A 27,797-nucleotide genomic window follows, 5' to 3' on the forward strand; every position below is an offset into this window, starting at 1 on the left:
ATGCCTGACAATGGCAATGTCCCTTGGGCAGTCTCTGGGGCGCCGGAGACTGGCAAAGTCACTGGGGCAGTCTCCGGGGTGCCAGAGACCGGCAAAGTCTCTGGTTGGCCCGTGAGCATAGACTCTGGGAGAGCGGTCGACGTAGACTCTGGGAGGTCAGTCGACGCAGACTCTGGGAGGTTGAAGGTCGTTGAAGACTGTGGACGACTGGAAGACTCTTGAAGAGACGTTAGCTGAGACTCAGGACGGCTGGACGTCAGCTGAGACTCTGGATGGCTGGACGTCAGCGGCGGTTCTGGGCAGCTGCACGTCAGCGGCGGTTCTGAGAGGCCGCTAGCCTGCCGGGGTACCGAGAGGCTGCTAGCCGGTTCTGGAGGGCTGCTAGCCAGCCAGGGATCTGTGAGGCTGCAAGCCAGCCCGGAACCAGGGATGCTGCTAGCCAGCCGGGGATCTAAGAGGCTGCTAGCCATCCGCCGAGGTTCGGAGAGGCTGCTAGCCAGCTGAGGCTCTGGGCGGCTGCTAGCCAGCCGAGGCTCTGGGCGGCTGCTAGCCAGCCGAGGCTCTGGGCGGCTGCTAGCCAGCCGGGGCTCTGGGCGGCTGCTAGCCAGCCGGGATTCTGGACGGCTGCTAGCCAGCTCGGGGACACTAGAGAGCTCGTGCTCAGGCCCGCTGGACAGCGAGGACTCTGGGCTGAAGAGAGGTTGTGTATGGCGTCGGGGCCCATGTCAACCACGTCCTCTTCTACGTCCTCCACGGTTCCCAGTAAAAATAGCCAGGCAAGTACCCTCAAAGGACTGCTGGTGGTTGGGGGGTTTTGCTGACCAGGTAGCAGTAGGGCAGTCTAACAACAGTTCAGGAGAAGCAGACAAGGAAGCAGGCTGGGTGACAGACAAAGACTCAGACAACAAAATGCTAGCAGGCCTAGCAACAGGCAGGCTGGTGGGTGCTAGCTGGCACTGGAGAAGGCCGAAAACTTGAGGAGCCTTGGTGGAGCTAACAGGCTTACAAAAACACAACTCATTAGCAGGTGGAGGAGTTGGATTGGCAATAAAACGTTTAGCCCAGTCTGGAATAGAGTCTTTAAGCCAAGGTTTCCTTGACACCGTCTCACGAGCGTCCAACAAAATCAACTCCTTGTGGTGCTCACTGGTAGCCTCTTTCCACATGGTTTTCAGCTCCACCAGGTCAAAAATTTAATTACAATGTTCTTCGGACATTGTCTCTGCCTCTCCTCCAGGTGGAGAAACGTCAGGCCTTGGAGAAGCAGGCAAAGGGGCAGACGGGGTCAAAAACAAAGCACCTGTAGCTAAGATGCTATCAGGCCGGGGAACAGGCAGGCTGGTGGATGAGTCATTATGGCTAGTCTTTAGGAAATGATCAAGTCTCTCCTTGATAATATCAAGGTTGGGAACAAAGTGACTCACCCAAGGTCTCTTCTCAAACCATACCTGCTGGGTGGTAATCCTCTAAAGGATAGGGGCATGCTGGTTTGGTTTCGAGTTTATGAGACTCTCCAAAGTCCGGCCAAACTGTGACACCCTCTCCTTAAAGAGACGCCTCTCTGCTGGGTCCATTTTGTGGTCGGATTATTCTGTTACGGTTTCAGAGGATGTAGGACCCAAATGCAGAGATGGACAGGCAGTGTGAGCTTAGAGGATTTAATAAACAAAATAATAAAGTCCATATCAACAAAAGATGTCCCGAGAATAGAAGGCAAATCCAAAACAGGTACAAGCAGAATCCCAAAAACAGGAACAGGCAAAACAAGGACAAACGAGAAACACCGAACAGCAAACAATAATCCGCCAAGAGACACAGACAGAACAGAGACTAAATACACAGGGTAATGAGAAAACAAGCAGCAGGTGACACTAGGCTGGGGAACAGGTGAAACACATTAGGGTAATCACAAGGGAGGGAAAACACAGGAAGTAAATTAGACAAGATGACAGAAAACCAGACCGTCAAAATAAAACAGGAAACAGAACATACAGACACATGGGACAACAAGACAGGAACTACAGCTAGACAAGACAAGGGAGGAAACATGGGCTGTAACAGAAAACAGAACAAATACACAACCATAAAAGAAAACAAGAACAGAACCTCAAAACCAACAGAAACTCAAACCCAAAACCATGACATTGGGAGGTTCTTTGTGTTACACATTTGTTATCTGCATGTTTTTATGATGAACTTTTAAATAAAACCTATTATGGATATGTTATGTTCCTGGCCACAAACAGATTAAAATAAATGATTTTAAATTTTATTTAAAAAAAAATTCTGTCAACCAGTGGGCATTGTCCGTGTCAAATAAACCGAAATGGCAGAATACAAAATAGAAAATGGATCACACCAATCAAATGAAATTATTAACTATAGTTTTTGAATGATGCTATACTGACTTCAGTACCTGCAGTGTAATCTATCTTTAGAGGCTCTATGCTGATTTTCATCAGTCACCCTCAAACTCTGAGCTCACTCAACATTTAAGCCCATATGGATCTTACATACATAACCAAATCTAAGTATCATCTAATGGTAATGTTTACCCATTGTTTGTACTTTATCACCTTGTATTTCCAACATGTAGCTGAACGCAACACAATAAGTAAAGTAAATTTTATTAATATCGCTCAATATTCCAAATCCCGAATTTGCCTCAAGGGGTTTTGCAATCTGTACAGCATAGGACACCCTCTGCCCTTTGATCCTCGATTCGGATAGAGTGTCAAATTGTTAGCTGGATGTTTTTGGAGGCAGAATGTACCTACTGTAAGTGAAGTTGGCAGGGGCAGAAAGATGGCCTCATGAGATGTGAATTTAAACACTGCTAGACTCACATCTGTATGAAGCCAGCTGGTCAGCCAAATGAAGGATCAAACAACATGAGACTAATTTTATATTGGTGTTGCTAGACTCGTCACATGCCCACTGGTCGACCGCCCCACAAGGAAAACTCCCACTCCTCCAGATGGCCTGTCTGCCTCTGATTGCCAATATCCACGAAAGCGTTATTCTGAACAGCTTAATAACTAAAGCAGTAGCATCATAAGGGAAGCAATGTTCATCATTTAGACTTCAACATTAAACATGATCAGAACAATACCATAAAATACTGATCACAGAAAAACTGGCTTATTTTCACAAGAAGTTAAAGTAACTTTGCCTCCAAAACGTGACAGAAGAAATTACTATGCCTCTTCCACAGATTGTGTTTTGATTGAGGATTGGAGCAAAATAAGTGGACAAACGAATTGAAACCAACCAAATACTGTTAAGCTGGTGTTTATTGCACTTTTTCTCAGCTCTTTGTTTGAGTCCCTGTTCTCTGGGGTTCACTTCCAAAAATAGCAAAAAATATGATCCTTTTCAGGTTTCTATTTCTTCACCATACTCTTTATTTAATAATAGGCATTAGATCAAATATGGCCTTTGTTAAAATTGCTGGTTTACTGTGAAAAGTGCCTTCATCATGAAGAGTTGGTTTAAATCTGTGTTTGAGTTTATCATTGCAACAAACCTATAAAACTGAATTGGTTGGCAATGTTTTTGTCTCAGATATTTCTTATAATGTAATAGCTTTCCTGCTTTCCTTCAATCTGGCAATATATCTCATATTACTGCATACTATCACTTGTCTAAACCCAAGAGTCACGTTTTCTGTTATTTTCTCAAAACTCTTTTAACCGTTAAATTTATCTTTAACTTTTGTCTATTTTTTTCTTTCTCTGTAAATCTGTTCTTCTTGTATTCTTCACACTCCCGATCCATCTTTTGGCCTGTGTTTCTCTTTCGCTGCACCCATAAAACACAGTCATTAGAGAAGGATCAGGCTGAGAGGAGCACAGAGGGGGCATACAGATAGGAGCTTTGTCAGCAGAAGGGACTGTTAATTGTAACCATTAGGCTGCCGTTGTGCCACACTGAAAGAGCTCTAATAGTGGGTGGCCTATGGTTTAAACATGCTCTTGCCCCGTGGAGATCTATAGCTACTTTAACCCAGATCCAACAGCTTCTGTCTTGGAGCGGACACCAGATCATCCCTCCCTGTATGTTTTCCCCTGGTCTTCGGGCATGGAGGCGTGGCGCTCAAACAAATTGTTATCTTTGGTACCTCTTAAAAACATGGCATTAGTCGGAAGATCAGACCCAGTTTCCGTTCCACTCACACTGATTGTGGCCATGGAAGTGAAATTTGTTGCCTTCTCGATCACCGCTCTGTTGGCAGTATGTGCAGATTATGGGGGTTAATTAAAAGACTCAAACTGAATTAAACTCCTATTAGCCACTGTGTTCTGCCAAAAGGAGATATTGGCAATACTATTGCTTTGAGGACTATTTATTGCTCATATTCAGAGTTGAGATAGGTATAGCAAGAAATTATCAGCAGGATTTTGTAGTTTATCATTCAAACTTCAGCTTGGTGTTTCAACCCACTGTGTTTCTCATGAACGGCAACACATGCAGGGCAAAGTTGACTCAAAACCAGGTGGTACCCAACATCTCTGGGATTTTAGATTTTCCTCGTAATCTTGTTATAATTTTTTTGCTTCATGGTCTCCTCTGGAAAAGGATGTAGGTGTTAGGATAGAGTCTACGTGCTTATGGTAAGGTCATACTTACTCATTTATGCATACTTTACTCTTTGACTCTTTTTTTTTTTTTTTTTTTGCCGTGCTAATGGATCGGCTTTAAGGATGGCAATGCCATTTGTTCATTGGGTCTTTCCATCACTCTAGTCACGGACAATGAATTAAAATTTCTTTGGTGATCCTCTGACGTTTCCTCTAGTGCCACCATGAGGTTGACCTTTTTGGATTTCAGTGAAATGTCTCAACTATTGCATGGCTTGCAATGAAATTTGGTACAGACATTCATGTTCCCTCCCAAGATAAATTGTAACTTTTGTTATTCCTTGAGTTTTCATCTTGCGCCATCAATACTTTGCTTCATGACCAAATCGGAATATGTCGTCTCACTTCTTAGCTCAAGCTCAAGGACAAGAATGTGGTTTTCAGGCATAGTTTCAACTCTCATTGGAAATTTTCAAGGCTGCGTGGATCCATTTGATGGTCAACATTATCTGGCATGTTCTGTGGTATGCATATGTCTTCATTCATCTATAAGCTTTCTAGTTAAGGAGACACGTGTAAAGCTCCTGACATGAGATGGATATTGAGGTCTTAGTATTCTGATCTGGAGCTTTTCAATTCCCCATAGAGCTGAGCAATATATCAGTATTATATCGATATCGCGATATGAGACTAGATATCGTCTTCGATTTTGGATATCGTAATATCGTAATATGGCATAAGTGTTGTCTTTTCCTGGTTTTTAAAGGCTGCATTACAGTAAAGTTATATCATTTTGTGAACTTACCAGACTGTTGGGTGCCTGGATATCTCAGTTGGTAGATCGGGCGCCCATATGTAGAGCTTTACTCCTCGACGCAGCGGGCCCGGGCCTGGGTTCGACTCCGACCTGCGACCCTTTGCTGCATGTCATTGCAGCCCCCTCTCCCTCCCATTTCATGTATTCTGCTGTCCTATCAAAATAAAGGCTGAAAATGCCCAAAAAAGAATCTTAAAAAAAAACTTACCAGACTGTAACTGTTCTATTATTTGCCTTTACCCATTTAGTCATTATATCCACATTACTGATGATTATTTATCAAAGATGTCATTGTGTTAATATTTTGTGAAAGCACCAATAGTCAACACTACAATATCGTTGCGGTATCGATATCAAGGTATTTGGTCAAAAATATCGGGAAATTTGATTTTCTCCATATCGCCCAGCCCTAATTCTCCACATGGCCAGCAATGGGTTGGAGGGGAAGAATTGTAAAAACAGGAAGACAGGGACTTTACTGTCTCAGAAGAAGCGCTGAGACTTGTGACAATTAGTTCTACCAGTTAGGCCTGCTAGTCTGTGTGACAGAGCTTTTAGAAAAGCATGTTGGCTTGTTCAAACCCACATAACTTTAAATAAATTATGCTTAAGTAACCAAGGTTACCAAAGATACCAAATATGTCAAGTTGTATTATGGAGAAATGTGTGTGGGCATAAAGGGATGCACAAGACATCTAGAATTTTCTATTTGACGTAATGGCACTGTTTAAAAAAAACATGTCATCAATTAAATATTGGAACAAGCAGATACAGTATGGTGTTTTTTTTTTTGTTTTTTTTACTTTAATGCAAATTAATAGAATATCTGAAGAGAAAATTAGGCTTCAATTGTCCATCATTGTTGTATCCCTGTCAGTTGCATTTAATTTTGGGTGTGTGCCATGGCCACAGGTGTGCTTTGAGCTGGTGTATGCCCTCTTCCTGTGTGAATGCCAAGGATGGGTACCCATGGTTTATTCATAGAGAGGTGGTAGAATGCCTTATGGCTCATTTCTAGGGCTACAAGGCCGGGCTGGCTAGGACTTTGTGAAGGACAATAGATGAAGTGAAGCCTGGTTAAAAGAATTTAGTTTCTTCCAGTTGATTATGAATTTTTATATTTGGAAAGAATGATTTTCATCATCCATTACGTCTTTTTTATGTTGTGCAGGCTGTCTCTTTTACTCACAGTTCTTTGTTATAATGTGGACAGTCAGTCACTTCATTATTTGGCCATTTTCACAATACCAGACATAACTCATTACTGCTACATTAATCACACCTTTTCCTATCTGTGGACGCAATACTTTTCTTCTGCTGCTGCCTTTTTAATTATGTCTTTACAATATGAACATGTAGAAATTGATTGGCTGCACATGTCTCTATGAGGATGCCACGTGGAACTTAGGCACATTTCTAATAATCTACCTTGGGTTTCCTGTTTTTGTGAGCTTCATTATACTGCTGAAACTTAACAAAATGCCACTTCTGCAAAATTAAGCCCTCTTCACTTGACAGGTCAGAATATATTCACTAATAATTTCTCAGTCCCACTAAATGCCTTCTGGTATGCTTGTGCATAGACACCGCAGCGGTGTGTAGAGGACTTACGTGGCTTATATCTAAGGTGCTCCGTACATGAGAAGCCTGCAGGAGAAAATAATAGATAGTCCAGTCTCTCCCTCAGCCAATGTCCACATCCCCTTCTCCTAATTGTATCTCATTAGAATAGAGATGTGAATATCTCTAACATTAGACTCTGAGATTAAGATCTCAATTACAGGAGGGGATCTGTCTTCCTGTTTAAAATGAATCACTATTCATATTCATGTATTTCCATATCCTCCTTTTCATGCAATGGTTCACTGCATTTTGAAGCTTTAATGGCCAGGACTAACTGACTGCAAACCTCTCCAATGGTTTTCTTAATGGCCTTGTGCTTTTTGTTGAATCCCTTTTTAGAAGGAAATCTCACAGCTGCTGTAAAGGCACTGTTTGAATTTAAGTAAGTGTTTACTGTAGGCCTTTAGGGCACATTAAGTTTTGTCCTCGAAGGCTGCATTCAGAGCGCACAAAGAACTACGGCTCTCAAACAGTGTGTTTATAGCACTTAAGGAAACTGGTTATTGTTTTTCTGTAGCAACCTGATTTCCTAAACATGTAAAAGAATCAGAATCACAGAATCATTTATTTTTGTCATTGTAAAACATTGTCGCAACGAAATTTAAGTGCTACTCCTTCTGGTGCCTAGAAGTATACATTCACATGCACACACCATACTCTTCCACAAACCATACCCTCACATACACATAATGGGACAGGTGCTTCTAGTGCATAGTAGTATACATTCATACACTTACTCACGCCGTACTCTCACACCAAAATCTTTTTTTTTTAAAAGATCACATACTGGAAATGTAGCCTGACAAGCCAGACCCACATCAAGATGTGGCTGCAAAATAAATTTGCTGCCACTAGGGTGCGTCTAGATTTCTAGGCTACTGGAAAAGTGAAAATGTAGTGCAAAACAGGCAAGATAATCACTCAGCATGATGAAGTCCTATTTCTGTAATTGAATGTTTAGAGTTGTGATGGCTGTGGAGAAAAAGCTGTCTCTGAACCTGGATGTGCGGGTTCTGACAGACATGTAACGCCTTCCTGAGGGGAATAACTGAAAGTGTTCGTGGCCTGGGTGAGCGGAGTCCTTGATTATGTTTTTTGCTCTGCTGAGGTAACGGAATGAGGCGATGCTGTCAAGTGTGGGCAGCGAGCAGCCAATGATCTTTTCTGCAGACCGGATGACCCGGATGAAAAGAGAACCCAAGTTTCTGTAAACCTGATAGGGGACTAAGAGGAACACGATTAATAGCCTGGGTTTAAATGTAAATGCTTGACCAGGATTCAGACTAAAACTGGGTATTACAGGACAAAGACTTGGGAAGGACAGACAAGGAAAGTATTACTCTTATGACACTGTGGTGAAATAAAAAGAAAGCTCATTACTCTTAGCGGTGCTTTGCTGTACCCAAAATAACTGAAATAAATAAGTCTAAAAAAGTCTGTTTTCACAGCTGAATAGTAGACTATTAAATTCAGACATGTGCAATGATGAAATGATCAAAACAAAGAAGACTCTCAGGTTGCAGCATCATATATCACTAATACACTTAAAATGTGCAACTCTTGTTTAAAAACTGCTATCATTGACACAGAGGCTGTGTGAATCTGTACTCAAGCTCAATGCTAATGTCGGCATGCTAACATGCTCACAATGACAACATGTTTATGTTTAGAAGGTTTCCATGTTCACCTTTTTTTTCTTTTCTTTTTTTTTTTGCTAATCAGCACTAGACACAAATTAGTCAGTAGGATTCCATTTCATGGCAATCCATTCAATAGTTGTTCAATGTGGATCAAAGTGGTGAACTACCGGACTGTCGGGGGGGGAGTTTATAATCCACAGCTGGAAGACCAGCTACTCTTATTGCCTCTCGCCTCTCGCCAGCTCACCACATCAATTGTGAAAGACCTCTGGAGACCACAGTAGCTGCTGCCCGAGTCACTATACTTGAAGCTTATCAAGTGTTTCTGCTTATTGATTGCACGGGTGCATGGAGAGGTTGCAACAAACCCATATCCTTGCCTTCTGCTCCTCCAGCTCCACAGCCTTTATAGCAATGCCATTTTTAGTCCTCAGATCTCTGGTACCTCCACCCACAGCTACCTATGCACACTTCCACCAGGGCATAGAAGCAAGATGGAGGAGGCCTGAGCTTGCTGAGACGGATGCAGAAAATAGCCCAACTGCAGGCAGAATGAAAATACACTGTTGTGGGGAAGTGTGTGACCATAAGGGACAGTCTGAATTGGACACCTCTACCGAGGTGTGAAGTAGAGTTTTTGTCTCTTTCCACAGATAGAAAGGAGAGAAGGAGGTTATGGTGTGTGTGAGGAGGGTGGACTATGTGGCTGTAGTAGTGCAGTCGGAGTAAATGGACCAGGGGAGAGAGAGAACTCTGGGGACTGTCACCAATTGTCACCATGAGTCACCCAACTTTTGTATTAATTTTCCTTGTAGTGTGCCTGGGGACCAGGGTGAGAAATCATCCACCTATAAATAGATGTGTGAGTGTGTCCGTATGTTTGTGTGTGAATGGATGGGTGTGTGTTCTGTACATAACCCATTGTGATGAAGTGGCTTACACCCATAGCTAGGGGCCAGGGGCCTTCTCATCTTTCCGTAGGGTCCATGCTAGTTGGAGGCTGTCACTGTGAATACAGGGCTGAATCAATGTTCTGTCTTCCTTTCATTATTCACCACCGCTTCTCAGCTATATCTCACTTTTCTCCCCTGAAGGTGAGGTGTGCTGTCACTGATTCTTTCTGCTGGCAAGGAAACACCTTTTTCTGTCGTAGGATCAGTCATTTCTTCAAATGATAGTCAGGGATGTTTAGAGGAAAAATCTACCCTTGGATGGTCTTTCAGGTATTATAAACTCAAGCTACCTCATCATCATCTTCTTCACGTGATGATTTCCTGCATTATAAATAACTTTGAACATGACAGAAGCTGCATGAACTATTCACTTTAAATCAAACCTGTTACAGACCAATGGACAAAGGCTCTGTGTAGGTTTGTTTTCACAGTTTAGTGGAAGTAGGAAGTTGCCTAGGAGCTCTTATTTTCTGAGTAATGTGCAGCCTTAGATCTTGTTATTCTTTCATAAATCCTCCATTGTTGATTTCCACCGAGTCCCAGTGGTTGTGATGAAGTGTTGTAATTTGCCTTTTTCTTGCCTACATGTTTCTTCCGCCTCCCTTGCCTACTTTTATTTAAGTTACTGATTTTCTGTATTTCCTAGAATACCTTCTAACGTCTCCTAGACAACTCCACAGGACCTTTAGTGTCCAGCTGTTTAATATGTTGGTGGAGAGAGTAGTAAACCAAACGGGAGTGAAAGTAATGGCAGGGTGGTGCGTTTCTAGTTGAATCAAATAAGCATTAGCCTTTCACTTTATAGCGTATCTTCTAGCTTTGGAGAGGGTGATAAGAATTTTTTTTTTTTCCTTTTGTTAATGATTGATGTATTGATGTATGATCGTTGAACATTCATGCAAGACATTGTAGTGTGTAAAAGAAAAAGCTCTTTTCCTTTAGTTTTGAGAGAATTATGCTAAAATCTAAAGTGTAGATCACTTAAAGATTTTCTCTAATTAAACCTGTTATGGTTGTTGCAGGAAATATTATCAATGATGCCACTTCACATCTATATTTTCTCCTCAGGAATAAGAACAAAAATAAATCCATTTGGGTAGAAGGATCCAGACTATAGACCAGTACAGTCCAGGACTCCCTTTAAAAAGAGGTTTTTAATCTCAATGGGACTTTCCTGGTTAAATAAAGGTAAAATAAAATAATAAAGTAGCACACCTACCTGTCAGCATACGTTTCTTTTCTGATTTCTATTTCTGATTTCTGATACATTGTACTCAGACAAACACTAGAACAAGGACAAGGTACAAATGTCCCCTTTGTCTGGGTCATTCTCCAGTCAGACCTCTTGAATTTTGCTGCAGTTTGCTTCTCGACTTTGTGAGACTGCTGGTCTCTTGAGTAAGATTCTCCATCTTCTCCTCTCTCTTTTTTTTCTGGCAATCAGCTCCAGGAGCCACTGAGCTGAAAACAAACAGAGAGAGATGAGACTTAAAAAGAAGAACAAAGCTAACGCACAGATCTTTGAAAAAATGGCTGCTTGATGTTGTGTCTTTCAAGCCACATCTGGAAGCGGAAGATTGTTTGTGTAAGTGTTATTCACCAGACCTGAAAGGATGGAATACATTTCACATATAGCATGAGAGGCTAAAATACTTTATACAGTGTCAGTATTGAGCTCTTCTGCCGTGCTCAGAGCCCAGTTACTCTGTGGCCATGTTTATATTTCAGAGTCAGTTAAGTGATGCAGTAAATCAAGCTCCAGGATGTTGTTATATGTTTACTTTCCTCTTATTGGTATTTCAATTCGAGCAGCTGCCAGAGAGGTCAAAGGCACTGTAAAAGCCCCATTAGACCCACCCCTATATCTGTCTGTTTCTACGTCCCTTAACCCGCCTTCCAAACACACACACACACACACACACACACACACACACACACACACACACACACACACACACACACACACACACACACACACACACACACACACACACACACACACACACACACACACACACACACACACAAACACATTCACAGTGTAGGCCTTTTCTAACCATTCCTGATTAACCCAATGTCTAGTTAGCATTAAATCAACATTTAATGAACTTCCCAATAAACTAAGTGCTTTTAGCAGCACTCATTTCTTATTTAAAGTAGATTGCTGTTGTGGACAGAAAATCCTATAAATAACAATGAGTTTGTGCAACATTTTGTTTTTTTGTCTTTCTCTAAAGTACAGTAGTCTGGTTTCATAGCATTTGTGAAATGCTGTTCTTGTTCTGTCACTTGAGAAGCTGATGAAGCTCATTTTGATTGTTACAATTATACTATTCCTGTGAGGCAGCTTGGTGAGCAATAATAGTAAAAAATGTAATACTTGTATTGATTTTGTGGGAAATTACTACTTGCATCTTCCAGTGAATGTAAAAGGCTATAACTGTGACCTCCTCACAGCTGGTTATGTCTCTCTCCTGCACTTTTTCTAGCTTGATTAAGTTCACACCTCCTTTCTCACATACTTTTTCTGAGATCCTGTAAATACGTTACAGTTTCTGTCTATCAAATATATTACAATTTAAATTAAACTCTTCCAGGACAGTATAAGGCCTGACATCACAGATCATAATCAACCTAAAGTCAAGGAAATTTCTTGTGATTACTCTGGTCTGTTACAACGCTGCTGTACATTACACAAGCTAAGTCATTTTATATTTACTGTGGTTACCATGGGGTTATAGAAATTAAAATCATCATAAGGAGAGGGTCACTGTGTATGTATATATATATATATATATATATATATATATATATATATATATATACACACATATATACATATATACATACACACACACACACACACACACACATAATACCAGTCAAAAGATTGGACACGCTTTCCGATTGGGAAAACGTTTCCAAACTTTTGCCTGGTACTGTGTATATAATATATAATAAAATCTTTCTTCTTTACATTTGAGTTTTTTTCCTGTCTTACTCATACTTGTACTATGTGGACTATTGACGTTTGTCAATAATCTCTTAAAATAAAAGGCAGTGTGATTTGCATGTGGAAATAAAGTAAAGGATATGTTGTATGATAATAGGATTACATATTGTCCATTAATCACTTATTCTCTAACAATTTAAATGTAATATGTAGATAAAACATTTCACTGCTGCAAAGTCATTAATTATTAGGAATGACGTTACATAACAAAAGGGCCAGAACTTAAACTGACCCATTTTGTAAAACCACTATAAATTTAGGAACAGGTCTGTGGAATATTTTTGGTTTAATGGTGTTGATACCAACTGGTTGTTCGCTTGCAGGGAGGAACCACTCTCCTGTCTTTAGACGGTTCAGTCTCATCCTCCTCCATATCCTGCAGGACAGCACATTTCAAACGCAGCAGCTCCCGGACACCGACGTAGGTTAAGTGGCTGCATGTTGACTCCATCATAGGCTATAGGGAAATAGATGGCACCCAATCAGACAGCAGACATGGAGGCTGAGACCAGGAAAGGGCACAGGGAGGAAATAGAACATCTTGCTTGTCGCATAATTAAAACGTTCAAGCCAGGAGCGAGTTTTGATTATGAGAGCACAGTTAATCTATCTGCTATTTCTTTATTCATTTCCCTGGTAAGAGTAAATATGGATTAGTGAATTGTACCTTCCAAAGATGAGACCTGCTTTGATCTGCTGATCATTGTTTAATAATAGATGTTAGTAGTTTTATTTTTTTCTTTAGCTGTAACATAAGATAATGAATAAGAAGAATAAAAGAAATAGATTTCAGACTGTGTAATAGGTAACAGTAGGGTTGGTGTAGATTTTTCCAGCAGTGACACCATTTCCAAACCAATATGGAGTGGGTCAAATATATATACATTTTATTCTCCCTTATCTATTTTGAAGCAATTTATTATGTTAGCAATACAAGGAGTGATAAGGAAGAACCTAATATTCACAATTCTTTGAAATACATCTACGGGCAAAACTCTGGATATCAAAAGAAAGGAACTGAAATGAATATTATAATCACAGATTAAACATTGAAAAATATCTGCAGAGAAGGACACCTTTTAATAAACACCTCCGTCTGGAGAGAGTTTGGTTGGGAGGTGAGAATGAGATTTTTTTTTTTTTCATGTTAGATAGATATGTTCATAGCATAGGTCTCAAATGGGTAAGACAATTCAAATCAAGCATGTTTTTATTTATTTAACCTTTTTTTATACAGGTAATCTCTTTGAGACACAGGGTCTCATTCTCAAGAGAGACCTGTTTGGGACAATACAACAACAATCAGTTACAGACAGACTTACCAATAGTATTATATACAATGTTTAAATGAAAGTGACAAGTACAAGAAGAATTAAAACACTAAACATATTAAAAACAACAAGTTTCTAAAGCTATTTTTCTAGTGTTTATTCAAAGTGGCTTCTTTAGTAAAAAAAAAAAAAAAAGACCAATATACTAATATGTGATAAGCATACAATAAGCCAAATGTCTATGCCACTGATATAGAAATATAAAGTAAAAAAAAAAAAAAAACTAAGCAACTTAACTAAGCATTATATTGTAGTTCTTGAAAGGAATGTAATCAACAATATGGCCTAAACTTGGCTGGCAGATCGCAGGACCACAAATGGGGCGACGCCTGCGAGCTAGTTCAGGCAGTCAACTCGAGCTGCACTGCGTACACACATGTGACATGCTTCACTCCCCGTATAATTTACCAAACACACCCCCTCAATTTGGCGGTCTATTTAAGCTGCACAATTTCCCCATCTCTGCCTTGTCAATGCTGCTGCCCTGCAGCCGTATCGCAGCCTGCTGTTAGCCCCACCACCACCCCAGCATCCACCTGCAGGCTCCGACCAGGGGGAAGTTACTTCATCATCACTCCCCAATATATAACAAACGCAATGTTCTGCTGTTATAATAAACATTTCAAACGTGAGTTGTCTGACTGAACTATGCATTCAATGAAACATTATTATAGTTGATCAAAATAAACCGGAAATGCTATTTCGCAGAAAATATTGCTAACTACTAATTACTAAAAGTATGTACCAGAGTGATGCATAATCCAGTCCTATAAAATGTTTTCACCGGATGGACTTGCTTAGCCTCACATAACACAGTAATGTCAAAGTAGCACTAATTACGTACGGCTACAACAAAATATTTTCAGTTGGTAGGAAAATGGTAATTTTTTTCTGTGCTGAAGTCAAAAACCCACACATGCAGCAGACGTGGTTTCACACTATCACGGAGTGCTGAGAATATTCAGGGTTGAGGAGTTCTTCCTCCCTGGTCGAGGGTGTGTTAATCAGTAAAACCACCTGATAGTCTCTGGTAGGAAACCTGCAGTCCCTGCTAGCACGAGGGTTAATGGAGTGACTATGATAATTATGAAGAAGTTACTGTTTTAATAAGGTGTGTGTGTGTGTGTGTGTGTGTGTGTGTGTGTGTGTGTGTGTGTGTGTGTGTGTGTGTGTGTGTGTGTGCGTGCGGCGCGGCTGCGCGTGCGGTGTGTGTGTGTCTCACTACAATATAGTGAACTGTCTTTGTCTAGATTTCCCTGCTCATTATCGGAGCAGGTTCAAGGAGATGGGTACTCATTTGCATAGGCAGCCCCGGGGCTGGAGCCACCGTGTGTAGCAGCCAGGTGATTCATACCAGCTCCTACAGTCTTATTTTGAAGAGGATTAGATTAAAACCAATCACTCAGCCTAGATCACCGTGACCCAGAGGAAAATGAGTCCGGTGACTGGTGTAAAACCATCCAAAATGTTTTTTTTTGCCCTCAGAATAGACCAGAATAGCCCTCTTTGTCGCACAACCATGGCAACATTGCCGGTCTGTACCTTCAATTCAATTTTGAGACAAGGCATTTATGAAATTCTGAGAACGTTCACACAGCGAGCGGCAGACCACCATGAGCATACAAATTTCAATGAAGGGAGTTTATATTGCATAGTGGGGTGTGATCTATCTGTTAACATGTTCATGTGCAAAGGATATGTAGGAAAAACCACAAGAGATCCCGAACAAAGAGAAGTGGAACACTAAAGTACTATTTGACGAAAAAAGACCTTTATTCAAAATCAACTTTATAGAAGATATGGAGTACAGTGTCTTTTAAAGGGAGTGGAGATTTGGAGAAACTGCTTCTTAAAAGAAAAGCACTTTAGATTTTGTAACTGGTCACATTAGGCCTGAGAGAGGTTCAAATGAAGAATTGAGAAAAGTAGAGATATTGTTATGATCGAAAACAAATACAGTTTGTAAAAAAATATGTTATTTAACTTAGTACATTTACTTAAGTATTTAAAATAAAATATTTTGCACTGGTTTATGTTAAAGGTTTTATATTATGCTAATTTTCAGGTTCCTACTTGTATTTTAGTTTTTTACTAAAACATGTTTAATATGCTTTAATGTTCAAAAAACACATTATCTCTTTCATACTGTCTGTTTTAGCTCCTGTCTTTTTAAGCCCCCCTCCCAAAAAGCCCAGTCTGCTCTGATTGGTCAGCATTTCTATGTCTTCAGCATCTGCGCTGTCATTGCAGCCGGGGAATGTCTGTAGCGGTACTTTCTACATAGTATAGTTGTGACATCACAACCATACTGAAGTCCTGATGGCTCGTTTAGAAGCACCATTTTGTAATACAGGCTGCGTGCATTTCTCTGTAGATTTTGTGTTTTGATACTTTCAAAGTATTGTAATAGAACCTTTATAATAAAAAAGACATGGAAATCTCACTTTTTACAATATAAGACCTTTTAAACTACAAATAGTATATAACGTAACTTCACCATGACCAACTACAACTGTTAAATGATGCTTACACTAATAATGCATTAGGGATAATGATCAAAAAATGTATACCATTTGTGTTATTGCAACATTTTCTAAAATCTAGGATCTGAATATGTCTTCCACAACTGTAGCTAAAAAAGAGATTTGTTGTTCATTGTTGTTGAGATCTAAGAAATGTGATAGAAATGAGGAAATTAGTGCTACTTTTACAGCATGATGTGTTGAAAAGTATGGATAACAGTGGACCTGCATTAATGAAAGAAAATCTATGTTGAATATAATTTTTCATCCACAGGAGAGGTAAAGTTCTGTTGTGTGGCCTGAGTTCAATATACTTAAGTAAAGCTGTGCGAACTGTTTATCAGTTAGATTTTGCGGAACTTGCATTACTTAAGTTTAATCTACTGTCAAGCCTTTTTGGTCATGGCATGCATGGTATCTCATACTAAACCATTCATGTGTCACTTAGCAACCGATCATAGCTGAGGTCGGCCTTTGCAGCTCACCCAGGTCTCCTTCCTGCTGCACTCTCACATCTCTGCAATCCCCTGAGAACTATATGAAAGCATGAAGCAAAATTATGCAAGGCTAATGTCCTTCTTAGAGAAAATAAAGTATAATATTTATAAACTCTCCACTTTCTGCACACACCACAGGAGGGTGCAAATGTAGACACATTGGCAATGCAACTTTAATGGATTAACATGGGTGGGCATATTTATATTAATGTGCCAAAGACATAGTGTTATGTCAGCGAATTGAAGACATTTTAAAGCTACATATCTCTGATATTTCTTGCTCCTCTGAAGTATTCTACCCTTCTAAGACCATCACAGTTATCTACGTTGTCCATATTTTCTCAAGCCAAATGTTGTAATTGTGTGACCATGAAGCAGTTAATCGAGCAGAACGACAAATTTCCATCTAAATCTTCAGCCTGATCTGTTCTTTGGTATAACTGACCGCTAGTCTCAGTTTATGATAACTTAAATGCTCATCTCTTTCTTTCCAATCCCAGCACAATGTAATTATAAAAGGTTAACACCTCCCTAATTAGAGGGACCTGTGAAAGTTTGTGAAGATGTGTTGTGCAAAATTCAGCTGATATTCAGGCTTCATTTCATTTAGGTTTTTTTGTGCACAACTATAGAGTACAAACAGGGTAACAATGCCGATGTTATACATCTAACTGTCCACTGTCTCTTTTTCTTCCTCAGGAGAGGAAGCTGTGTGCATTCCCAACCATTGAGATCTGTAGCTCAGATGTCATCAACTATATGGTTCCACTGTCTCGCCAGACTGACTTCTTTGTTCCAGAGATGAAGGAGGAGGTTACAACAGATGTTAAAGAAGAGGACTCTGACGAGGACAGAGGAACTGACATTACAGGTACAGCTGTGCATTTTTGTTCATTCCAACCAAACACTGCTGTTACTGTTGAGCCCCTACTAGGAAATAATTGACGGTGTTAGCCAGAAATCTCGCCCAAACAACATAATTCCAGATACTAAGAGAAATGTTTGTTTCACTGAGAAAAGAAAACTGATTCATCAAATGGCAATTGTGTTCTGCTCTATTGAGACTATAGCTTGTGTCCGTTAGAAGCAAACATAGAGGAATATTTTATAGGTGAGAAAACATAGTGGAAACTTTTATTTTGTCCAACACCACACTGACTCTCCTCCTGCCCTTGATCACGGAGGACGATGTGATATATGAGACTCTGTAATTGTTCTGTCACTACAAGTATGTGTCTTCATGTGCAGTGTCTACTCTGCTGCTATCACTCTTTCAAACTTGCTGGACCTGTAGGCTGGACCCATGGCAGTATTGACTTTGTCATTGTACAAATCACTAGAGAAAGAAAATGGTGTTGCTTCGATGGGGCAGAGTGGGTGGAGGTGGGCTGATTTACATCAGGTGCTGTCTACCAGTTGAGCTTAGATCATGTTACATCCCTTGTAAAAACAGTTACACTGTGAAAGGTGTATCAGGAAGAAGGTCTTACATGATCTGCACATGTTTACAGGTCTTTGGCATGTTTAGATTGGGCTTGCCATTGAAGCAGAGTGGCGTTGCCTAACTTCAGACCGTAACACGTAGCACAATTGTCAGCTGTGATGCAACTGACACTCTGTTGAACTGAGAGTCAAGGCTATTTACTGTACAACTTTAAATTAGTTTAGTAAGTCAGCATCACCAGACCGAGACGTTTTGATCATGGCCTGCTTTTCTTACAAATGAGGAATTAATAAGCAGGAACTAAAGGGCAAGAAAACATGTCACTATGGTAATTCAGATAAAATTAAGTTGATCTTGCATGTTTTATAATCTTTTTAAATGATGGTGTCTTTCTTTCCCACACCACTTACTAGCACACACACACACACACACACACACACACACACACACACACACACACACACACACACACACACACACACACACACACACACACACACACACACACACACAAATGAAATAATACAAGAAGTGAAGCAATTTCTATATAATTTAAAATGGTTTTAAACTATATGTTTAAACGTGTGTTTAACTTTTGTTAAACACATTTTGTTGATTGCCACAAGATTTTAATGAAAATGGAGCATCAAGCAAACATGGTGGTTGTTGTTCAGATGAGCTGGTATATTTCATCAAGCTGCAGCACAATATTATAAAAGACTACATGTTTATTAACTACATGAGGCTGTGTGTGTAAATACAGTGAAGTGAAGCCAAGCTGCCTTTAGATTTCGAAAGGGTATGATGTGAACATTAACAGCTTGTGCAGCGTAATCCAAGTGTTAGCTATGGTTAGTCAACACCTGCAGTGATGGTGGTGTTTAGTTGTGTTTTTTTCTATACATGAAAAGAGAATTACAAATCAGATCATTAGCATTAAACAGAAAAAGTGAATTAATAAAGTAAATTAGGTTATTATTTCCCACATCCCTTAATTCATCCATTATCTTGGCATCCAGGGTACGTCCTCAAGCTTTATTAAACAAAAAGAAATGTGTAAATACAATATAAAACAATCCAATAAACAAATACCCGAGGTGTTACTGCAATATAACTTCTCATCATCTCAGAGCCCCATGCAGGGAACTGGGTATGGTAGGGGTGAAAATCAAATTTAAGTTTTTCACAATCAAATACAAGAAATAGTTCAAATAAGGAGTGTTGCAATAAATCAAGCCTTTAGGATTACAATGTAGATGATACAAAAACACTTCACGTGTACTCCAGACTCTGTTTATAGTAATATGAAATTTCTTTTTATGCTCCTTTTGGAAACGCTCAACACCTAGGGCCACTTTATTGTTCACAAGATAGCTAATAAGGAGCTATTGTGTGATAGGTGGTAGCAGTAACATACGGTAAATGGAGATTCAAGAGGGACCAAATCTCTATTTCAAAGTGTTACTTTTATCAGACGTTATACAGCTGTACTGTATGTTGTAGGAAATCAGATTTTTTTTTTTCTCCAACTGAAGAAACTCTTTTTGTTGAGGTGTGCATTTTTAACATTTGCACAGTCAGCTCAGGTATTATGTTATACAGCAAGAAGAAGGCAGGTGTGAGGGAATATGAATGTCTTGCCTATTTGTGTTCAGTGTTCTTACATCATGGCTGTTAGTTTATTACATGAGTTTTAAGGCTCAGTATGCCACAGTCAGAAGTGTGTGTGTGTGTGTGTGTTTTCCCAGACACAGCTGAGCTTTCTTAATGAGAGACAGATCAATCAGTGGAGCTAAGCTTTGTCTGACAAGCCAACTGTGGAAATCCCGCTCCGGCACCTGGGAGATTGCCTTCGACTTTTCATCCCTCAACTCCACTGTCCACTTTATTTATAGACCTTCTTGACCATAAACTCCGCCTGTGCCCGAACGTTTTGTCCTACTTCTACCATCACAGAGCACCCTGAAAGCAAGGAAACACCTAAACAAAATGAAAACACATTTATGATAATCTGGGGATCACAGCAGCCACTGTTTGTGCTGCGAAAAGATTGTTAATCATTTGAGGACACAAACTAGTGTAAGGCAGGGCTTTTATTTATTTTTTTGTAATCACTGTATAATTACACACCATTAGGTAACTAAACTCTATTAAATTGTGTGAGAATTGTGGTAGGTATTACTTACCATCAGATGTGGCTATGTTTCGATGTTAAATGTGATGCAACAAGCCCTAACCCTCTTAGCCTGGTTCAGACGGCAGGATAATTAGGCCGATTTTAGCCCCGATTCACTCCTCCCGACAATCTTAAGGATGCTCCGATTATCGTAAAATAATCTGATCAGATATTCCTGCCGTGTGTGGTGTGTTAAGACTGCTCTCGTCTGCTCGGAAGGACGTCGGGACCGCTCCGATCTCAAATCGGGGATATCCAACATGTTGGATTTTTTTGGCCCGATTTCTCCTCGTGTGTGGTCTCCCCCGGGGACATACGAGCACGCAGCCTGTGGACTGTGGCATACAATAAAGTCGATGGGCATAACTACATCCACAACTGCAGTCCACCAGAGTACATGGAAACGAATATATGAACGTGTATTTCAACGGTAATTAATCTGTGTAGTACGTAACGACATTTCTATTAGAAAAAACAACAACTCACCTCCATATCGTGATGTAGCTGAGTATAGTCCATGCTCGCGTTGTCTCCACTTCTTTGACCATCGCCTTTTCTTTTGATAACGTTTTTTTTCTCGGTTAAAAACAAACTACAAACTATCGCCACTGCATCCGCCATGATTGTTTACTCTGAAGTCGCGTTTGATCTCGAGGGATTTTGCGAGATTTCCCGTCTGACCTGGGAATGCTCGGCAGTCAAATCGGTTCGTGTGTGATGTGTTGATTTTGCCGTGTGCTGCGCACCACACACTGTACGACCAAAACTGTTAGACCTGTGATTTTATATCGCCGTGTGTAGGGTCTCTCAGGATTGGAAAATCGGCCGACAATTTTAAAATCGTCCCGTGTGAACCAGGCTTAAGGAGGGGCATTAAGTGCGTTTCCATCCACCTTTTGAAAACCACAATTTTGAAAAGAAAAATCACAAAAGGTTTTACACTTGGCTGAAGTGGAACATTTGATGTATCAATGAAAGCAAAATGCAATAAAGTGCAATGGCAACGGAATAAATGATGACATGTGACATGAAGAGTGTGACTTTGAATCTTCATCTCCACTGTGCAAAGAAGATGTTGGAAACATTAGATCTGTGCAGTACAATGAGGAGACTGTAACCTTCCTCAAAGTAATACATGAAACAAACATAAAAGCCATATTTACATCATGTTTTCCACATTATTTTTGTTTGAGGTTTGACTGGTGCTCTTTTGATTACATAATTTCAAAGTGCCCTCTTCTTCTGCAATGATTCCATGGCATCTGACTGGAGCATTAGTGCCACCAACTGCTAATCTTAATGCGCCCAACTCATAATATTAACATAACAGTAGTGGATGGAAACATGCATTCATTAGCATTTTCTTTTGCATATTTTCTGGGAATTTGGTTTAAATTTGGATGGAAACAAATTAATATTTTCTGAGAAACACAGTTTACTATGACATACATGTGCAACAATACATGTGCATATTTAGAAAAATGTCTATATTTTTATGAGTAGCCTTAAATTCCTCCCAGCCCTAATTTGTAAACAAGAAGATCCATCTACTGTATCACCTCTTAAATTCTGTTTATGCATTTTATTGCCGCACTTTTCTCACCATCCACTTAGACTCTGATTCTCCAAACTCTCAGCATGCCTCAGCCCTATCGGTGTCTAATTACCTCCTTAAAAATCCTCTCCTCTGTTCCAAACAGTTGGTAGAACAAGACCTTGATTCTCTGCTAATAATCCCAATGGGCCCAATTTAGCAACTAATTTAGGCAAATGTTATCTAAAAGACTTTCAGAGGCACAGCTGGCGTCAACCAGGGTACCAATTTCAGGACTCGCTTGCAGCTGTAGAGCGGGTGAAAGTTTTCCAGTTTGTTGAGGCTCTTCCTTGGGGGACTGTCCACCCAATTACCCTAAATAGTCCCATTATTTCCTGTAAAATCCCTTGTATTGTAAAATGAGTCTCTATGGACATCTCCTTTTACTGCAACAAGTACATGAAACAGAGTGTAAATCACTTTTAAAGCAATACAACTCAGTCCCATCTCATTCACATGGAGCTGTTCCACTCAAGACCATTCCCAGAAGTTTTGTTTGGACCTGCTATCTAATCAAAAGGCCCATTAATAGATGTTATAAATATATGATATTCTTCACTGCAGACAAGATCAGATCTGCTGGATGTGATAATTAGATTGCCGAGTGATGTTAAGATTCGACCGAATGAAAAGGAAAGACTGACCTTAGCGAGGAGCTTGGAGACTCCTTGTTTATTGTATTCAGGTACCAGATGACACATTTAGTGCAAAAACACTTTGATGTGTGGATGAGATTTATTTGAAGAGTGAAAGCAGCCGGAAAATAGCTCGGACAATAGTGTTTTAGTGTCCTGTGGGATAGTCAAGTCAACTGTAGTCAGATTTTATTTGTGGAAGACATTTTATATATCGAGGCTGTTCACTTTAAACCAAACAAGATATAGTCCCTTCAAAAATGTGAAAAGTGTCCGTATATTGCACAAGAACAGGAGGGGTAAAATTGTCAAAACAATAACCGTCATAAATTGGAAAACCTTTGAACCCAGAATTTACCTCTTACATTTATAAGTCTTGACTCCTATTTTAATTTGTGATTTTAGGCAGTATAAGCAACAAAGGCCTCATAGCTTTCATTTGTTTCTCTCATTTCAGTTGAGTTAGTTTTTTTTATCTTTGACCTTTTTACAAACCTTAAGTTTTTCAACCTTCATGTTGCCGTCTTTTTCTTACAATTACTATGTTTCTGCTCACAACATTACAGCATCTTACTTCTGGTCCACTTAGACACAAACACCTAAAAATAGCAAGTATGAGATAATGACTAACTATTCTGTAGTAGAATCATGTAGATCAAAGGCCAATTGGAATCAGGTTTAGGCTGAAAGCATTAGCAAGCTGGTGATGTGGGTGAGGAAATCTCCATTAATTAAGCTAATGGACTTGTTCATGATGATTTCAGATATGTGGTATATGCTGCAGATGGCAGCAGCTAGAACATTCCCTCCCTGCAGAGCTATAGTTAGCTGTACTGCAGCACAATACAGGAACATTAGATGCAGGTAACGTTGCTAACGTGGCTATGACTCGTCTTTGAGTTTAGATCTTTTCTCTCTTTAACGATAACAATCTGGGTGCTATGAGCTCAGCTGGCGAGCTTTATAACCAGGCTCGCCAGCTGGAGGAAGTGGGCTTGGTATCATTATAATAAAGTAAGTTAAAACATACACATCTGGTGAATTTTATGTGACCAAGAATCAGAAGTTTCATAACCCAGACGTTATTTATGCCAACACAGGATGGAAGAGAATGAAAATGCATAGGCACACAGCTTTACACTCTTGCATCATCTTTAATGAGGTTACAAGGCATAATGTTAATGTTGGTTACTGTATATTAACCTTTGTTTCTATATTAAAATAGTGATTTTCTTTTTAGTTTTTTAGCCATGCTGGCGGCATAGCTCTATATGGCAATTTCTGTCTGGCAGTCAATTGGTCCAAACTCTAACATCTCAACAATTAGGTTGACATTTTAGTTTTTTTGTGAAATATCTCAACAACTAATGGATGGATTGTATGTAATGGATGTACAGATATCCGTCGTCCCTAGAGGATTAATCCTCTTTTCCTCTAGCGCCACCATGATGTTGATGATTTGTGGTTTTGGGTAAAATATTCTGGTAACTACTGCAGCGATTGTCATCAAATTTGGTACAGATATTTACGGTCCCAAAGGATGAATTGTAATAACTTTGATGATGCTCTGACTTTTCCTCTAGCGCCATCATCAGATCAAAATGTATTTTCTTTTGTAATTTGATGGTAACTCCATCATAGGTATTTTTAGTGTGCTTTTCTGAATTGTGGAGGTAGTAGTGACTTCTTTCCAGGTCCACCCAGGAGTATCCAACACTATACGTACAACATATTAGCTTATAATACATCAGCACACAACACCTTTAGTTCACTCTAATTGGGTTTTCCTTTCCTATAATCATTTTTAGTTTGTTCTTTCGCTAACTCACAGAGCCTATTTAATCTGTGCCTCTTTCCTGTGTTGCTGCAGGTGCAGACTCCCACAGTGATGTGAGTTCAGTGAGCGGCGGCGTGCCCTGGGACAGCAGAGAGACATCCCTGGCTGCTTCCACAGCCGCCTCCCTGGCATCTTCCCTGCCTCTGAGGGACGTAATGGATGCAAATGAAGACATTAAGCACAGGGACAACAGCGAGAGGGGCTCAAACGAGTCAATGGGCAGCGGCTCGTCCTTTGAGGAGCTTGACATGGATCAGGAGGAGCAGGAGGCAGGAGAAGAGAGGGAAGAGAAAGGAGATGGAGAAGAGGCGGAGGTCCCTGAGGGTGAAGACGGAGCAAGAGCAGCAGTTGAACTGGTGGCTGAGAAGAAGGAACCCTTGGGGGAAGGAGAGGAGTAGGGAGGACGCTGAAGAGAAAAGAGATGAGGCCATGTAACCCCGGCCTGCTAGAGAGTTTCTCAGTTGTCGCTGGTTATCTGTCATGTAATCATGTTGGTGGATCTAAAGCTGTTTATGCCGTGACCAACATGCCGTATCTCAGCGCCTTCTAATTCTCTTTTTGAAGCCTGTACCATGTTATACTGTAATCTCATTTTTTATAATTACTGATCCTATATTTAAACTCTGTCAGGATACAACAGACAGTTCATTTGGTTAAGTCTTCTTGAGTAAACCTAATTTTCTCTGCACATAGTGTGTGGCAAATGAGAGGCAAGATTTGTTCACTATATATTTCATTTCAAACTGTAATCCTGTGTGAATCCCCACCATTCCTTGTGACACTTCAGTTTAAGATTAACATCAGAGGAAGGACATTGACGCCAGCTATCCTGGATCATCATACAGCATCTTTTTTCCCATGTGTAACAGTTGATATTGTACCCCACTTCCCATGTCCTGACAATTTGTCTGTAATGTGTTGGTGTGCATTACCCGACTTTGGTGTCTCGATATCCAGTAACGATGGGGTGAAAATGTGCAGGACCTAATGCCGTAAAAATGTTGACAGACCTACTGTATTTCAGTGTGTTGTTAAAAAAAAAAAAAAAAAATCCTATCACACAGGGGATAATTCAGAAGTCTGAGGCAGAAAGAACTTTTATCAACACCAGTAACATCACCAAAGCCTACAAGTCACCAGGACTAGGAATTACAGTAAAATGCAATTCAAAGATGCAAACTTTTCCCCTTGGAGACTGTACAGAACATTTTATTGTCACCCTTTTGCTCAGATAACTGCTTTAGATTTTAACGTGATATTCTCTTCTATAGTCGATTTGTTGAACCAGTCTACAGTTCTGTTTGTAGCCAAAATTCACTCTTTTCCAGAGACTAGTTGTGATATGTTCGTAGGTTGAAATTGTTGGTGCTGTGAGACATTGGAAGTAATGTTCAGCACATTGCCGTGGTTGTGTCTTTCTGTCTGTAATAAAATTTTCCAATGAAAAGTTAAGTTGACAGGAATCAGTTGTGCATAGATTTTGCTGCACAAAAAAAAATCCTATAACCCTTATTCTATATACAGTCGTCTTTTAAAAATAACCTTGTCTGTAAGTTTGAATACAAAGCCACATCATTACTGCTCTCCTCATGAGGACAATTCTTATCCATTTTTATTCGTCTGTATCCCAACAGAGACCGAGCGATGGTACAAAATGTCAGTGGCAGTGGGACACATTGTTGTTAAGAAGTTAGCGCCTAATGAGTTATTAAGCTCTTTCTTAAACACTTTCATGGTTTCCAATTTTAATGACTGCCTCTTTGCGCTGCTTCTTTTGGAAAGGCAAAGACATGGAATTCAAAAGCTGAATAAAAGAGAAACATTTAAGAAGGAGCCAATAGTGGTGCAATGTATGTTTCAGTGGCAAGTTGAGAAAGAGAAGCAAAACTCTTTTAAGATTTTTTTTGAGGGAGCAGTTTCCCCACAGGCAGACTTGGCATTTTTTTGTGTTTGTTGGTTTTTGATTATTTTTTGGGCCTTTATATGATAGGAAATACGAAGACAGGAAAGGGGGTAGAAAGAGGGGACAACATGCAGCAAAGGGCTACGGGTCGGACTCGAACCTGGGCTGCTGCAGCAAGGACTGAGCCTTGGTACATGGGGGGGGCAAGCTCAACTACGTGGGCTACCAGGGTGCCCAACACTTAGCATTTTTAATCAGTGCGCACAAAACCATAAAAATGTGGGCGCCTTTTGAGAAGCACAAGCACTCTTAAAAGATTATTACATAATCCTATTGTATCCAAATTCTGTCACCTTAGCAGGAGTTGCGTTAATGTGACCAGCATTTGGATGAGTGGTATGGCATTTGTGTCAGTTTATTTAATCAGCTGTGAGTACAGCAGAAGAGGAAGAATAGGCTCCAACAGACTATTTATGTTAGATGGACGCAAGTGTTTTTTAGCCAATGGTCCTTAATGAGCATTATGACCTATAAGTACAACTGTTTTCATCCAAATCCAACACCATAGTAGGCACCGTAATATTACTGATTAAATCAACCAGAGAGAGAAAAGGTCATTTTTGCTCCTGCTAAGGTTAATGTAATGGCAAATATTGGCTTATCACACAAATATCATGTAACGTATAACGTATCAAATGATGTTTCAGGTCATTTAGAAACTGTGTCCACCAGAAAAAGTTTTATGTATCACCTGTTATGTGCTGCTTACATAGAAGGGGAAAAAAAAAAAAGTATCAATTTTTACCTCGCTGTATCTTATTATTAAGTCAAACATCTGTATGTTCCTCAAAAATTCGATATTAGTCTGGCTATTGTAGACTTTTCCAAGGAGCAGAAAAGAACACAACCCATAATGCCACATGATACACTGGTAGGTGACAAACCAAAAGAATATATTTTGGAAGACTGGTGATTTTCCCTCCAGTTCAGAGACTTTGAGAATCTAAGTAGCATTGAAGCTGTTCTTGCCTCTTATTAAGATATTTTATGTTGTAGTTTTAATACTTTACATTGTTTTGTTCTTGCATGCCTGTTTTTATAGAAATGACGCATAATCTTCATGCCACCTAAGAACAATTCATGAGAAATTGTACTAATATATCGCCCAAATTGTTCGATCTCAGACTATGGGAGAAATCAAGTTTTAAAATATCTGCAGTTAACAGTCTGTG

The 27,797-nt window shown here is 40.0% G+C and overlaps 1 protein-coding gene across 1 annotated transcript in view; it reads left to right on the forward strand.

The window, feature by feature from the left end:
- tex264a (testis expressed 264, ER-phagy receptor a) overlaps positions 1–26,114 on the forward strand; it is a 75,066-nt gene extending 48,952 nt beyond the window's left edge. Inside the window, exons 3-4 of the mRNA XM_039796559.1 lie at positions 17,676–17,847; positions 24,696–26,114. Of these exons, the coding sequence (XP_039652493.1) occupies positions 17,676–17,847; positions 24,696–25,060 (537 nt within the window). The 3' untranslated portion in view covers positions 25,061–26,114. The remainder of the gene's footprint in view (positions 1–17,675; positions 17,848–24,695) is intronic.
- The last annotated feature ends 1,683 nt before the right edge of the window (positions 26,115–27,797 follow it).

This window comes from Perca fluviatilis, chromosome 4, assembly GCF_010015445.1.
Source record: "Perca fluviatilis chromosome 4, GENO_Pfluv_1.0, whole genome shotgun sequence".
Classification (NCBI taxonomy): Eukaryota; Metazoa; Chordata; class Actinopteri; order Perciformes; family Percidae; genus Perca; species Perca fluviatilis.